Consider the following 16,137-nt stretch of genomic DNA (forward strand, 5'->3'; position numbering starts at 1 on the left):
ATCATGGGAAAAGAACATCACATACATTAGCGAAATTCGATATTTAAGTTCAAGATAAAAGAGGGAAGAATCAAAGCGAAAAACTATTCTTATGAACTCGTGGGGCCGGGGTTTGGAGGACGAAAAGTTGTGGACAGGACGGCTGCGATTGACGCGACATCTTTCGGTGAACTTTTCTTGTCTTCTGCTGTGTAATGACGGAAAGGGGCGTGTCTTTGAACAGCTGTTTTCTAGCCACGTTCTTATAAAACTCACCGTAATAGACGTGTAATCACATATTTCCTGTATTTCCTTAACCCGCCGTTGGTTGAGCCGGTCGAGCCTAACGGACGGACGCGGATGGTCGAGGGTAAGCGCGGTGCTCACCTATCGTTCTTGGTGAGGTTTTCTAAACTTTTGTAGACTATTTTACATTGTTTTTTGTGGGTGGGGGGGGGGGGCGTGAAGGTTTATTTTTTAAATTCTATTTTTAAGTCGTAGATAGCGTTTTTACAATTTGTTTAACGTCGCACCGACACAGATAGATCTTATGGCGATGGGACAGGAAAGAGCTAGGGTCGAGCCTAACGGACGAACGCGGATGGTCGAGGGTAAGCGCGGTGCTCACCTATCGTTCTTGGTGAGGTTTTCTAAACTTTTGTAGACTATTTTGCTTTGTTTTTTTTGGGGGGGGGGGGGTATTTTGTTATTCTGTTTTTAAGGGCTGTGCGTCTTCACAGATTTGGCACGTGGATTAGCCTATCTACTGTGTTGTCTTGTCGTGTTTAACGTCGCACCGACACAGATAGATCTTATGGCGATGGGACAGGAAAGAGGTAGGGTCGAGCCTAACGGACGAACGCGGATGGTCGAGGGTAAGCGCGGTGCTCACCTATCGTTCTTGGTGAGGTTTTCTAAACTTTTGTAGACTATTTTACATTGTTTTTTGTGGGGGGGTTAAGGTTTATTTTTTAAATTCTATTTTTAAGTCGTAGATAGTTTTTTTACAATTTGTTTAACGTCGCACCGACAGTGATAGGTCTTATGGCGACGATGGGATAGGAAAAGCCTAGGAGTGGGAAGGAAGCGGCTGTGGCCTTAATTAAGGTACAGCCCCAGCATTTGCCTGGTGTAAAAATGGGAAACCACAGAAAACCATCTTCAGGGCTGCCGACAGTGGGGCTCGAACCCACAATCTCCCGGATGCAGGCTCACAGCTGCGCACTCCTAACCGCACAGCCAACTTGCCCGGTATATTGCTTTTTAGATCATTATATGTGGCTCTTGTGTTTTGATGAGGTCTAGACCCAAAATTTTCAGGAATTTTCTTCTTGAAAGCTTTTCTCCAGTATTGCAGTATATAGTGATTTGTGAATTTAGTCCACCAATGTGAAGAAAATATTCTCAAAGAGAAGGGCACTAAGCAATAAATAAAATCATCTGTAGCTCATAATCAAATGAAATATTTCAGTAGCAGTTGCGTCATTTGCCCAAAAATGTAACATGCTTACGTGGGAAGATATCATCACCCCAGCCAGATAAAGCAATCCAATAAGGGCTTTAATTTCTTCTTCTGTAGATTGTATCAACCATGTCTGACATACGCATGAACTTTACTCCTCTTCTTCTTCTTGTCGTTTGGGCCTACTGAGGATCACGGGGCTCGTTTCGACTCCTTGTATGGAAATTCTGTTTCTTTTTTCGCCCAGAAAGCTTTCATCTTCTGGCTGTGTGCTTGTTTCCTTTCCTCGGTCCACTTCAGTCGGGTGGGTCCTGTACTCTGTCTGCTGGTGAGAGACTCTGGAAAGACACCTTGAAAGGTCAACTGCCGGAATAATACACGATCCTGTATGGTTTGTTCTGAAATCCCCAGCTGTTCTAAGTCGGACTTCACTGTGGTGATCCATTTATTTTTGGACGCTTTCCCTCTGCCTGTAGTGGTGAAGATCTTGCTGGTAAGTCTGTAAGTACTCATACGAGTCAAATGCCCATAGAAAGTCAATCGCCTCTTCCTCATGGATGTAACTATGTCTTCTTGATGGTCATAGATCTCATTGTTGTGCCTTATCCTGTAAGTACCATCCCCTTCTCTTATTAGTTCCTTAAAATTTTTTGTTCCTTGAGCTCTAGCTTCCTCAGTGGACCTTTTCTGTTCATCAGAAGGCACTCAGAGGCATACAGTACGGGCGGTCTTACTACTGAATTGTAATGTTGGAGTTTAAGATTCTTAGAGAGGCACTTGGATGTATAGATGCTCTTACAGGTATGGTAGATCCTTTCCATCTTGGTGCATCTGGTGTCTATTGCTAATGTCTCATTCTCGGTTGCTGAAATCCACTCCCCTAGGTACTTCACTGCAGGAACCTTATGAATGGTGGTGTTTTCCAATGGCATAATAGGTGGGACTCTCTTTATGTTAGTCATGAACTCAGTTTTCTTTATATTGACCCTCAAGCCGGTTTTAGCTACTATGGTATAGAGGCTCTGTAGCTGGTGAGTAGCTTCTTCTATGTTGTTGGCTAATAAGGTAAGGTCGTCAGCGAAGGCCAGGCAAGGTACACTGAGATTATCTTTCTTGTAGCCAATTTTCAGTCCACTTCCTGGAGGTAATGTGGCAGTCCATTCCCTGATAATCTTCTCTAGAACGCAGTTAAAGAAATTCCATCACCTTGTCTAACTCCCGTTTGGATAGAGAAACTCTCTGAGAGCTCACCTCTAAACTTTACTTTGGAGGTGATGTTCTTCAGCGTAGCCTGGATTAGTCTGGTGGTCTTCTCATACAGGCCTAATTCCCATAAGGTGGAGAAGAGGGTCTGCCTATCTATTGAATCATATGCCTTCCTGAAGTCCACTAGTATGACTACCCATTGGTGTCCGCCACGATTCTTGTACCTCAGGATTGTCTTGAGATTCTGTATCTGCTCTGTGCAGGATCTATTTGCACGAAAACCGGCCTGATATTCACCTAATTGGGAATCCAGTTGACTGACCACTCTGGTTTGCAGGGCTTTAGAAAAGATCTTGTACGTAACTGATATTAGAGAGATGCCTCTGTAGTTGTCGAGGTCTATCTTATTACCTTTCTTGTGTAGAGGATGGATCACCGCTGAGGTCCATTCCTCAGATAAGGTCTCCGTTGCCCAAACATCCTCTATGATCTAATGGTTGCTTTGTATGGATTGTTCATCAGTATGTTTCCACATCTCCGCTACTATACCGTCTTCACCTGAGGCCTTGTTGTTCTTTAGGCTCTTGATAATCTTCCTTATTTCTTTAATAGTTGGCGGTGTGGAGTCTCGGTTTCTGGAAAGAGACTCAGAGAATGCGAGTCTCTCTTTAGGTCCCTCTGCATTGTGGAGATGTTTGAAATAACCTGCAAGAGTATTGGTACAATCCTTGTTGTTGAACTGAAGCTTCCCATCAGGTCCACGAAGATGAAGGGTGGGAGCTGTGTACTTCGTTGTCTGTTTTCTGAGTTCCCTGTAGAAATCTCTTGAGTTGTGCCTCTTAAAGTCCTCTTCCGCCTGTTGTATTAGAGCCTTGTTATGGTTCCTCTTAGCCTGTCGTACTACACACCCCACCCGAGTCATCTTGTAACTAAATAAATATTTTAGAGGTACGTTATGCAGCATCATTTATATAGTTTTTAAGGTGAAGATAGTCTATATTATATCAGTCTTGTGTTTCGTATTTTGTATGCTAAGTTTAGCAATGATTTACAGCAAATACATTTTGTTTTTCTATTATTTTACATCATATGTCATATAATGCTGAACAAGAGCATATCCGGCGAATGATCCAGGACTCGAAAGACGATCCAGAAGAAGCTCGTAGTGGTGGTATTGAGACTGAACTTCCGACTGATGTATCAATTGATACCAGCACAGGGGAATCAAAGATAACACAGATTAACACATTGTACAACCTCACAAAAGGGGCAGTGGATGTTGTAGACTTTCTCTGTTCTAAATATATCAGCAGAAAGGGTAGACGATGGCCACTTACAATGTTCTTTACCCTGATGAATGTTTTTGTGGAATTAACTCACAGATAATTTATGAAAGTAGTTCCAAAGACAACACGAAGAGGTGAAAATATCTGCAAAATTTTGGGCTAGAACTTGTCGGACCCTTCATGGAAGAAAGAGCAAACGTCATACATTTAGCAAGGGGTCTGAAGGAAAGGCTGAAAGTTGTCGGCGGAGAGTCAACCAGCAGATCTCTACCTCCATCGAAATGGGCTAAACAAGGAGGATGCCATTTATGTCCACGCTCTAGGGAGAGGAAGTTCAAGATTGAATGTGAAGAGTGCAAGAGAATTAATTGTTTGAAGCATCTCATCCCAGTTTGTAGAAATTGTGCTAGTGAAATTGAGTGAGATTAAGGCTGTTACTGTCTGATAAATGTTCGAAGTGACAATGAATAATTTGTGTAACGATGATGTGTTACCTTCATAATGTCTTATATTTCCTTTTATTGTATGTTATATTGCTGATATTACCTTTGATACAAAGAAATACTAAAGAACTCTCCTTATTTACAAGTTTTCACTATGTAATGGAATATATTTATTTTTCACTATGTAACATGCAAAGAAAAATGTTTTCTCCTCATAAAATACACCCATTGTATTGTAGTATGTGCCTAAATAAATATATCATGAAAACATATATTTGTATGAAGATAATACTAATTTACATAATGGGGTGTGTGGCACTCGACCTGAGTCCTTACACGACGTTCTGGAACCCGAGTACTGAAGGGTTAATGGTATTATAGAAATAGAAAAGAAATGTCACATTTTTACTTTTTGGTTTACTTGGATAAGTTTGATTTAGGATAAAATAATGAGAGAAAGAGCCATGATGATGGTGATATTTCAGGATAAATACTTCTAGCCCTATGATATAGAAGTCCTCTGGGCTCTTACTTGGAAGCCCTGGGTTTGATTCCTTGTTTACTTAAGGATTTCAGTCATTGTCTGAGAGTTGAAATAGGGTTATTTGTGGCTTGTGAGGCGTACTGACTAGCTACCTGACATGACAGGTATCAAACTTGATTAAGAAAACCAAGTAATATGGCTGAAGCAGTTGCAGCATTGGTATGTGGCACTTTATATCAGTTCATCTGAGTGGATAGCTGTCATTCTGATGAACCATATGGGTCATATGTTTAGCTTTTTGTCTATTTCAAATATTACATTCGTAAATTTTGTACAAGGAAGCTCTGACATAAACAATTGTCGCAAGATTGTTACAGCTATGAGAGCTCATCTCAGCTCAGTGTTCAAGAGACCTGTAATGCAGAGACCTCTGGGTGTAGTTTTCTTGTATTGTCTATCTATGATATGTTGAGATAAAGAGTTAAATATATTGTGTTACCCTTCAAAACTATGGAGTTGACTAAGGTCCATTCCAGGAATCATCCCTGTTTTAGTAATGCTGGACCTATTAAACAGTTGATGAACAGTGTACATTATTGTTGGAGGATAAAAGGAATATTTTAAACTAAGAAATTTACTGAGATAATGACATGTCAGTGTAGGAAGAGGGAATAATAGAAAGAGGACACAATAGGAGAAGTACAATCTCTACATCTTCCTACACTGCCATCTTCAAATAAATGCATTTTATTCTCATCAGTCCCAGTTCTTCTGCATCCACTTGTTTTTAGCCTCTAATGAGCTTGTTTCTGCTTCCCAGCTTCATCAGGAAGGCAGGCATCAAAATTCATTGAAGGGCCGTATTAAGAGATTTTTCAGTTTTGATAAGGAAAGTGTAGAATAAGAAGAGAGCCAGATAACAACAGAAAAAATGAAGTGACGTGAGATAAAGATGAATGCAGATGCAGATTGTAAAAAACTAGGAATACAGAACAAACATGAAAGGAGAAAAGGATCCCAGTGAGTCAATATAAGTAATGGAAAGGAACATAAATTTTGATTCAAGGCATGTAAAAAGAGATAGGAGCATGAAAAAAAGACATAAGAGGACAAACAGAATGACCAGAGTAGGAAGAGAGAGCAATAGAAGGAAGAGATGAAGACAGACACGAAAGCACAAAAGAAAAGGAACATTCTCTGCATCTTCATACACTGCCTCTTCAAATGGGTCGACTCTATCATCAGTCTCTCGATCAGTTGTTATTAAATCCTCATCAGTTGTGTTTATCGTATTATGTGTTTCTTTTCCTGTTTTGATCTCTATTTATACGACTTAATTTGACACTTATTTGTTCCTTTCTGTTACTTAAATTTACTGAGATAGTTTACTCTTTTCAGGATAGATCGTGTCTACAATGCATACCTTCATGTGCACCCTGTCACTCACAGTACATACCTGTCAAACAGCATCATAGACAAACTGGGTCCTTGCTGGACAAAACTGTCATTGCCATCAATTAAATATCACAAGATTATTATGACATGAAGAAACTTGTGTTATTCTCAACTTTCTCATGAAATGTGAAATTCATGTAACAATATTTCTGAGTAAACCCTACAATATTTTGCAACAAATGTCAGACAATTAAAAAGCAGTAGTGACTGAAAAATATAATATAGTAGGTATTCAACATTATTTTATTCAAAGTAGGCACTTTCAGCAGCTTCATACCTCTAGCAGCATTGTGATGTCATCATCATCATTATCATCATCGCCAGCCTGTAAATATATTATAGTGTTCTAAGTGTTACATTTCATGTTTTGACAGATGGAAAAGCTTATAAGTTCTATTAACTGCGCCAACACTGAAAAAGAATGTCTTCCTTATTAAATAAAAAAAAGTGATGATGATGATGATGATGATGATGATGATGATGATGATAAATTAATGTAGCATATGATGTACAAAGAAAACTAAAATAAATTTAAACTTAACATGTTAAATTAACCTACTGACGTTCAGATCTCCAGAACGAGTTCACCAACCTACTCTATTTCTTTATCTGTTGCATCAAGGATATACATTATGGAGGTGCAGAAGCTTATTGAGGGTAATCAATGACCACTGGTCTGGAGAGTGGCTCCACAGCCACAGCCTTCTGAAATTAGCCATTCCCATCTGTGGAGAGAATAACCACAACTGACTTGGTTAACACATTGAGCTCTTTCTCACTTTCATACATTTTAATCCACCAGACCGGCCACTTTTCACTAACTTCAGATTTTTAAATTAAATACTAGTTTTGGACTTACATAATTTTTTATTGCACTACATTTGAGTTCATACTTTCTACTTCATATCTATGAAAACTGTCATACAATTGATAGATCCCTTGCCATGGAAATAGTGGATTGAAATTAGCAGGTTTTCATTTTTTTTTAAAGTTCAACGTATAAACTTAACTAAAGAAATATGGCTGATATTTAGTTCATTTGGTTTTTGGGCCATTCAGAATTGTTTGGACAAGAAATAAATCTGCAGAATAATTAGTTCATAAATACTAGGTGTGATCTGTTAAGTCTGTTCATTTAGTATAAATCATTGTTGGTCAGGGTATGTTCACGTATAGCCGCCCTTAGGTGCACACTGCTGGCGAGTCCACTCAGCTCTGACACGATTTGAAAGCAAGAATATGATGTGAAGAGCTATAGTTTGCTGCCATTTATATTTCTTTTTTGAGAACAATATGAATCAAATCTTATACTGCAGTACCGATCAACATACAAAGTATGTTAGTTTCATAGTAACAACGATGAAATCAGAGAGTGTACGCATTCTTTGTTTTCTGCAATAAATAACACAGCCCATACAGCATACGGCCTTCAACCTCAATGTGTTCATAATAATTTAGTATGTTTTTCAGCATGCTGAACAAGTGTGTAACAATCCCACCAACATATTTCTTCTTCTAGGTGGACCTTCAGTTCTCCAGTTCAAAACAGCAGAATAAACAGCCCAATTTTAAGATTTTCCAATTAAAACCAAGGCTTCCCTGAGTCAGAAAAGTATTGAAACGGCACATGAATGATGAAGATCTACAACCTGTTTTCCAGTCAATGACCAGGTCAGGGATGGGGTGAATCTTGGCAGGTGTATTGTTGAAATTAGGGGGGTATGGACTATTACGTGTTTATACAATAATGGTTTCTTTGGGATTAAAGTATAATTATATTTGAGTTGCCATTAGTTTAGTAGGGGGTGTGTTGGGACGAGGATAGGAATTGTGCCAGCTGCCAAGGCCTGTCGCACTCCTCTGGGGCAATGATTAATGACTGACAGAAGAAATGAAATGAGAGTGGGGAGTGTTGCTGGAATGAAAGCTGACAGGGAAAACCGGAGTACCCAGAGAAAAACCTGTCCTGCCTCTGCTTTGTCCAGCACAAATCTCACATGGATTGACCAGGATTTGAACCACGGTATCCAGCAGTGAGAGGCTGGCATGCTGCTGCCTGAGCCATGGAGGCTCTTGAAAGGGCAAATCAAGATGTAAAATATATGTTCATCAAATGGATGGAGGATATTAAAACATTTCAAAGGAGTATTAGGTATATCCAGCTCATAAAATATGTGTTTTCCATTGTAAAATAAAGAGATATAAAGCAGTTTTTGATGGCCTAAGTTAGCTTTATCCAGCATACAAAGAGAAACCAAATATTCTGTTGGGAAGGCTAAGCAAAACCATCTAATCTTCTATTCTTAGCTAATGCTGTGGCTTCTTCTGTTTAAATTCTGTTTAAAAACAATGAAATGATTTGAACCTGCCTTTTGCAATCTATAATGATCTCATGATATGTACTACTTGAGAATGTCAAGTCTGAGTTTGATTTTATCAGTTTCTCCATATTCCTTAAGAAATGTGGTAAATTATCTTACTAATAAAGTAACAAGGCAAACTCAAGTAAGGTGGACATAGCAAGCTGACAGGAACATCCTCCTGTCCACATATTTTTTCGGTTGGGTGGTGCTCCTCTCATCGCCAATTTTTGCTCTCTCAACCGGCCCAAACGAACAAGAACTGGGCAGACGCCTCGTTGGCTGCCGCCTCCCCTCATCATGCCTGCTTACTCTTGTCTGATCAAGAATGTGGACAATGCCTTCTCGCCGGACAATATCCGCACCTGGTTGTGTCAAGATGGTGTCTACACCCGACTGGTTCTCCGTCTTCAAGATGCCCTGTCCGGTCAACCCTCTCCGGACGTTGTGGTCTTCTTCCGTTCTTCTGCCACTGCCGAAGCCGTCATCGCTGAAGGCGAGATCTCCCTCTTTCGTCGCTACCATGTAGTCCTCCCTACTCCTGACCATCCTTTACGCACGCTGGCCGCTGATCCTGATTTCCCTATTCGCCTTAATGACTTACTCTCTTGCTCCATTCCCTCTACCGTAACTACAACCACCATCACTACTGCCACTACCACCACATCCACTACTGTCGCTCTTAGTTCTCCCTCCCTTTCTATGACTCTTTTGACTTCCAGTCATCCTTCTCCGTTACCTTCCACTCCTCCCACCTCTATCACTACCACGGTCCCGAGTTCCCCGCTACCCCCTGCCGACTCTCTCAATACTACTCCGCCAGTCTCCATCCAGGCGTCTGGTGCTTCCACGACTTCCCCCCTGCCTACAACTTTCAGTTGTGTACTTCGTGGTGTTGATCCTGTCATCGCAGAACAAGACCTACTGCACGATCTTCGCCAGGCAGGAGTTCCAGTTCGGCGAGCTTTTCGCATCTTTAACGCCCACGGACCGACGTTTATGGTCCGCCTTCAATTTTCGACCTTCGACGAAGTTAACCGTTTGCTCACCACTGGCGTTCGACTTCATCGGCGCACCTATCGCGTGGAACCTTCCCGTTCCCCACCTCGTGACGTAAGCTCTCCTCCCCGTCCTCCTCCTCCTCCTCGCTCGCGTCCCACGCTGCCACCCACCCCACCGCTACACACCATCCATCCCCCCGTACCCCAGCCTCCATTCAGCCTACCGCCACTCTCTATCCTAGAAATTCTCCGTCTCCTGGCCACTTCCATTACCAATGTCACAACTAATCTGTACTATCTCCTTCTTCAATACTACCCAAGTCCTTCCACTTATGCCTACTTTTCGAACCCCCTCCCTCTTCCTCAACAGCATCTGTAAATATTTTGTATCTTCTCTGTACTACTTTCCACTTCTGTAATGCGCGCCCGAGATGCCTAGCAGTGTCAATAAAGTTTTCGTTTCTGGTGTTGCTGGGGATCGCTTGGGCGGGGGCCGTGTGGGTCCTCCCTGGGTTCCGCCTTGTTGGTTGTGGTGTCCCCGCGCCTCTTCCGTAACTTCTCTTTATATTGTATGTACGATACATACTCCACTGTGACCTACTTTCTCATATTTTCTTCCCTACCGAAGGCCGAAGAGCTCCTCGTTGAGCTGATGGCCCGCCCACCCCATGAGGGTGGGAATGAAATAACTTGCTGATGATGATATGCTGACAGGAAGAATTGGCTGTATCCCCCCACTCAAGGGATGAGCAAGGTGCTATCTGGCAGGACACAACAGCTTCTTTGTCCCATCCTATGTCCTGCAAGCCTGTTCCAGTGAGATATGTGATTTACTTGATGTGCTCAGTTATTATGATTATAAAGTGCACAGTAATATGGTTAAGTACACCACTGAGCAATGAGTGTTTATTGTTGAAACAATCTTTTTTTGAAAAATAAATGTATGATAGGTGTGTATTGCAAATGATTTCCAGAAAATTCTCTACCATCAAAACCAAATTTCCATGCTTTGTTTGAAAAGTGTCATGCTACTGGATTAACTCAAGACTCAAGAGTGTCTTATCTGACGAAAAATGTGTGGGGAAGTTTGAAACTGAAATCCTATCGGAACAATTTGCGTATAGCAGAGTCCTTGGAAAGAGAGATTAGGAGAGTGATAAGTGAAATACAGAAACATTTACAGAATTTCTTTCAAAGATGGTAGGTCTGCATAAATTAAAATAGAAATGATTTTCTTCATCTGCTGTAACATTAAGATAAGAAAAGAAAAATCATTGCCTGCTTTTCATATCTTTCCTGTTTTTTATGATATGGGGCTGTATCTTATCAGAACAGCAGCTATCTTTGGTGGTAGGGACTGCTAGGGGTATGTGGGATATACAGCCTGTCCTTCCCATCAGCTTGCTATGCACACCTCATTTGAGTTTACTGTGAACTCTTGTTTGTTTGTTTATTTATTTATTTAGTTGGGAAACCAAAACAGCGAGAAGCAAAACAGAGTTCCGCAAAGGAAAAATATATTTACAGTGGAGTAGCACAAGGCAAACATAAAAAAATAAGTGGAAGAACAATGAGGAGAAAACATCTTATGATAAAAATAGAGGAAAAATTAAAAACTAACAAAATAACAATAGAGACACAAAAATGAAGACCAAAACATAAAGGCAAAAGAAACAACGAGGAAAATTGAAGATCGAACGTAAAACGAAGAGAAGAACTTATAGCTAGGCATAACAGATATAACACATAAGTAATGGTATAGTACAGTAAAAAATAAATAAATAAATAAATGAATATTACATTATGTACAAAAGAGAAGACAGCAATGAGAAGAGAAAAAAAAGGAATATGAAGAAAATGAACTAGGTTAAGTTAAGGAAGAATCGATTAAAGGAGGCATATGAAGAAAAAACGTCCCAAGTTCCTGTCAGAAGATAAAGAGTTAAGAAGGGTTGGTATGCAGATAAATAAACTTCTTTGAACGAGAGAGAGGCGGGAATACGGAATATGAAGGGGCGGATTAGTCCTGGTTTTGCGAATTGGAACATGTAAGGAAAAGAAGGATGCAGGTTCGGGAGAACGAAATAAACCGTTAACAGCGTTATATAGGAATCTAAGGTCGGCTACTTTCCTGCAACTAGATAACGGGTGAAGGTTTAACTTATCTAGTATCTGATTACTGCTCAAGTTTCGACAATCAGATACTCTGGCTTTAACAATGGCATAGAAGAATGACTGTACACGGTCTATGTGATTCAGATTAGTGGGTGAAGAGGTAGACCAAATAGGAGATGCGAATTCAATAATCGGTAGGATGCAAGATATGTAGTAGGTTCGGAGGGCGTGGACATCGGTGATGTCAGAAAATCTATACAATAAACCGAGAAGTGACATTGCTTGTGAGGTTATCTTTTGTATATGGGAGACAAATAAAAATTTGCTGTCAAACAACACTCCTAAGTCATTTTGTTCTGTTAGAGTTGGGAACGGGTTTCCGAGGAGGGAGTATTTACTGAGAATCGGGGATTTACGAAGCGTGATCGAAATAGAGGAACACTTGGCAGGATTAGGCTGAAGACGCCATGTGGAGCACCCTTCAGAGAGTGAGTTAAGCCCACTGTGTAAGGAGTTTACGCCTGATAATGAATCGATTTGTTTGAATATTTTACAGTCATCTGCAAATAGTAGAATTTCACAAGAAACGGAGGATATAGTATTAATGAGATCGTCAATAAATAAGACAAAAAGAAGCGGACCTAGGACATTGCCCTGTGGGACGCCAGAATGTACCATAACAAGAGTCGAACTGAACCCATCAAGAACCACACGCTGAGTTCTGGTATTGAGGAAGCTCTGTAGGAGAGTTAGGAAGTGAACTTTGGTGGTCACTATATGATGATAGTGTCTATCTTTACATTAATTTTTTTGCCATGATTTTAAAAGGGTTGATAGTATACTTGATGTAGAGACAGTAATTTATCATGTCTGTCATTTGATTGGGATTGGATAAATGCAAAAAGTGCAAATGCTTTTTCTTGAAACTTGCCAGTGTTAAAGATATTAAAAGTTTTCATGCATTAATCATTATTTCAGCCCATTGAGTAGAGGCCAGGAAATAACATTTTCAACTTCTGCAATACTGCCTCTCACACCGAGAGAAGCAAACAATGAGTTCAGTAACTTCCCTTATGGGCCAACAGCACCACTCTAGACCACTGTTGGTTTCTTGCTAACAATAGTGGTTGTGTTTGGTACTTTTTTGCCTTCTGCTTGCTGTGTGGAATCCAAAGCTATATGAAGTACCTTATTCTAGCATTGCACATGTTATTTTGAGACCTCAGTTTCTTAGTATAGAGAAGTATTGTATGCCCACTTTCAGCAGTTTTGTATGGGTTGGTGGTTTCTCTGCACTCCTACTCTCTTTTTCCTGAAAATATTCAATTTCAATCAACAAATCAACAGAAACAACATGTTTCAACATTACTAAGATATTAAACTCATTTTGATACTGTTTCTAGTGTTCATCAGTTCTATAAATGGACAAAAAAATTAACTTCAGCTATTCTGCCACAAGCATTCCCTGCACATCTTACAAATGCTTCCTTGAAAAAATCGCATTCTACTTCCACATTCTACATCTCCGTTCTAGTTATGTGCTGTTTCAGTTTATATTACCATTATTCTGTCTGGCTCCATGGCTAAATGGTTAGCGTGCTGGCCTTTGGTCACGGGGGTCCCGGGTTCGATTCCCGGCAGGGTCGGGAATTTTAACCATCATTGGTTAATTTCGCTGACACGGGGGCTGAGTGTATGTGTTGTCTTCATCATCATTTCATCCTCATCACGACGCGCAGGTCACCTACGGGAGTCAAATCAAAAGACCTGCACTTGGCGAGCCGAACATGTCCTCGGACACTCCCGGCACTAAAAGCCATACGCCATTTCATTTCATTATTTTTACCATTATTCTTTTACTTCCATATCTTTTAATTTCCATTCTTTTAATTTCTTCTATCTTATTTCTTTCATTTTCACTATTTTCCTACTTTCATTTTTTCTACCACTATTCTATGGTCTCTATCAAAGGCTATTTCTGGCAAGACAGTTACATGTAATAAATGTCTACGATTTGCTCTTTCCACAACGAAGTAATCAATTACTGTCTTTATCCTTCTGTTTCCCAATCCATATTTTGTAATTTTTCTACTATTCTTCTTCCTGAACCACACTTAATCAATTTCTCGTACAAAAATCCACCAAATTCTCTCCCTCTTCAGTCCTCTTTACATATCCAAAAAGTGCAGACCAATTCCATTCCTTTCCTATCGCATCCCACAATTGCATTAAAGTCTCCAGTGACCAGGAGTGTTGGCCGGGCGGTTAGAGTCACGCAGCTGTGAGCTTGCATCTGGGAGATAGTGGGTTTGAATCCTGAATCCCACTATTGGCAGCCCTGAAGATGATTTTCCATGGTTTCCCATTTTCACACCAGGCAAATGCTGGCGCTGTACCTTAATTAAGGCCACGGCTGCTTCCTTCCCACTCCTAGGCCTTCCCTATCCCATCATCGCCATAAGAGCTATCTGTGTCAGTGCGATGTAAAGCAAATAGCAATAAAGTCTCCAGTTGTCAATCAATCAATCAATCAATCAATCAATCAATCAATCAATCAATCAATCAATCAATCAGTCAGTCAGCCATTGATCTGCATTTATGGCAGTCACCCAGGTGGCAGATTCCCTATCAGTTGTTTACCTAATCCTTTCTGAAATGATTTCAAAGAACTGAAAATTTATCAAACATTTCCCTTGGTAAATTATTCCATTCATTCCTTTTGCTATCAATGAATATTTGCCCTAATTTGTCCTCTTGAGTTCATACAATGATCTTTTCTTACCTGTAAAAGCTCTGCTCAAGCTTATTCATCTACTGATGTCACTCCATGCCATCTCTTGAAACATACCATGTATTCGGCTAAATTTATCCTCTTGCATTCCAACTTTATCTTCATGCAATGACCCTTCCTACCTGTAAGAGCTTCACTCACACGTATTCATATGCTAATGTCATTGTACTCCATCTCTCCACCCTCAGCTCAGAACATTTTGCTAATTTGAGCGGCTTATCTCCTTACTCCCAAGTCTTCGCAGCCCAAAGTTTGCTACATTTTCATAACACTACTCTTTTGTCAGAATTCATCCACAACAAGTCATGCTTCTTTCTTTTCGATCTTTCCTAGTTCTTGCGACAAGTAATCCTGGTGTAGGAACCATACTCTAATTGGAGTCTTACCAGAGACTTGTATGTAGGTTTACCATATTCTGAAACCCCAAAATGCGGACACCTTCAATGGGATTGATCAGTACACTCATAGGACTGCCAAATGAAACATTATTAGTTCAATTTTATGTTGTCAAATAGCTTTATTTACATAAGAAACAAACAAAATAAAATATTTCTCATTGGATTGAATCTTTCTTAACAGTTCCCTTTTACAGAATCAACTGTTAGTCTCTTTCTCTCCTTTGACCACTGTGCCTGTGTTAAGGAGAACAACCTCTCAACACAAGTGTTATGGGCTGGCACTGTAAAGAAGAACTGCGCAGTTTTAAGTAATTCACTAAATTGTTCTTCACTATTATACGACTCAGTGTTAATTTGTTGGACCATTTCCTCTGACTCTTCATATTTTTCATCATATGTGGCTCTGAATTTTTTTAAATTAGAAAACATATCCAAACACTTTTCATCATCAATTTCAATATTTTTATCCAACAAAAATGTTGCTATCGCAGCTATCTCTAAGCTAGCTAAAAATATCGATACATCAATTGTACGCGATGTAAATCAACATTTTTAGTTTTATTAGCATAACATATCAGGTCAGGTACATCCTGGTACCGTTTGCAACAGTAGATGGTATTATCTGCAACTGTCTGGCTGAGGGTTGGACGGCTGTTACCAAACCTGACAAACTAAGGGAGAACCAATGGCTAAGGGCAGAGGAGTTCACCCTTAGGGGGCTTGTTGAAGCCATTGTGTAGGAAACGACACATAAATTCAACTGGAAGCTGCTGCCTAGCAGATGTGACAGGGGACTGCTAAAGGCTAAGGGAAATAAAACCTGACAGAAAATCTTCTCTAACGTTAGGCGTAGCAAGTCAGTTGGAGAGTAACTGCAATCGCTTTCAACACTTAAACGAGCCTCAGATGCAATCTAAGAACTTGAAGTAGACAACAGCACCCGCAGACCCATGCCAGGTATGATGGCTTACAGCCTGATGATAGGCCAAGCCTTGCGATTGTGCAATAGCCCCAGAGAAGACAACACACTCAAATAGGAACAATCAGTGTACTGAGTTTGACTGGAAAATGTGAAGAATTAGTGGACATCATGGAGAGAAGGAAAATATCAATCCTAGGACTGAGTGAAACTAAATGGAAAGGTAAATGGAAGAAAG

At 40.3% G+C, this 16,137-nt stretch overlaps 1 protein-coding gene across 2 annotated transcripts in view; it reads left to right on the forward strand.

The window, feature by feature from the left end:
- The first annotated feature begins 284 nt into the window (after window positions 1-284).
- LOC137501212 (dynein regulatory complex subunit 5-like) overlaps window positions 285-16,137 on the forward strand; it is a 69,583-nt gene continuing 53,730 nt past the window's right edge. Inside the window, exons 1-2 of one of the 2 annotated variants that reach the window (XR_011018421.1) lie at window positions 285-349; window positions 6,259-6,811. Coding sequence is in view for 1 of the 2 variants with exons in the window: in XM_068228088.1 (XP_068084189.1) it covers window positions 340-349 (10 nt within the window). In the remaining variant the exon portion in view is untranslated. Of the gene's footprint in view, window positions 350-6,258; window positions 6,812-16,137 lie in introns of those variants that run through there. The other variant, XM_068228088.1, reaches the window with a different exon arrangement.

Source organism: Anabrus simplex, chromosome 6, assembly GCF_040414725.1.
Source record: "Anabrus simplex isolate iqAnaSimp1 chromosome 6, ASM4041472v1, whole genome shotgun sequence".
Taxonomy (NCBI): domain Eukaryota; kingdom Metazoa; phylum Arthropoda; class Insecta; order Orthoptera; family Tettigoniidae; genus Anabrus; species Anabrus simplex.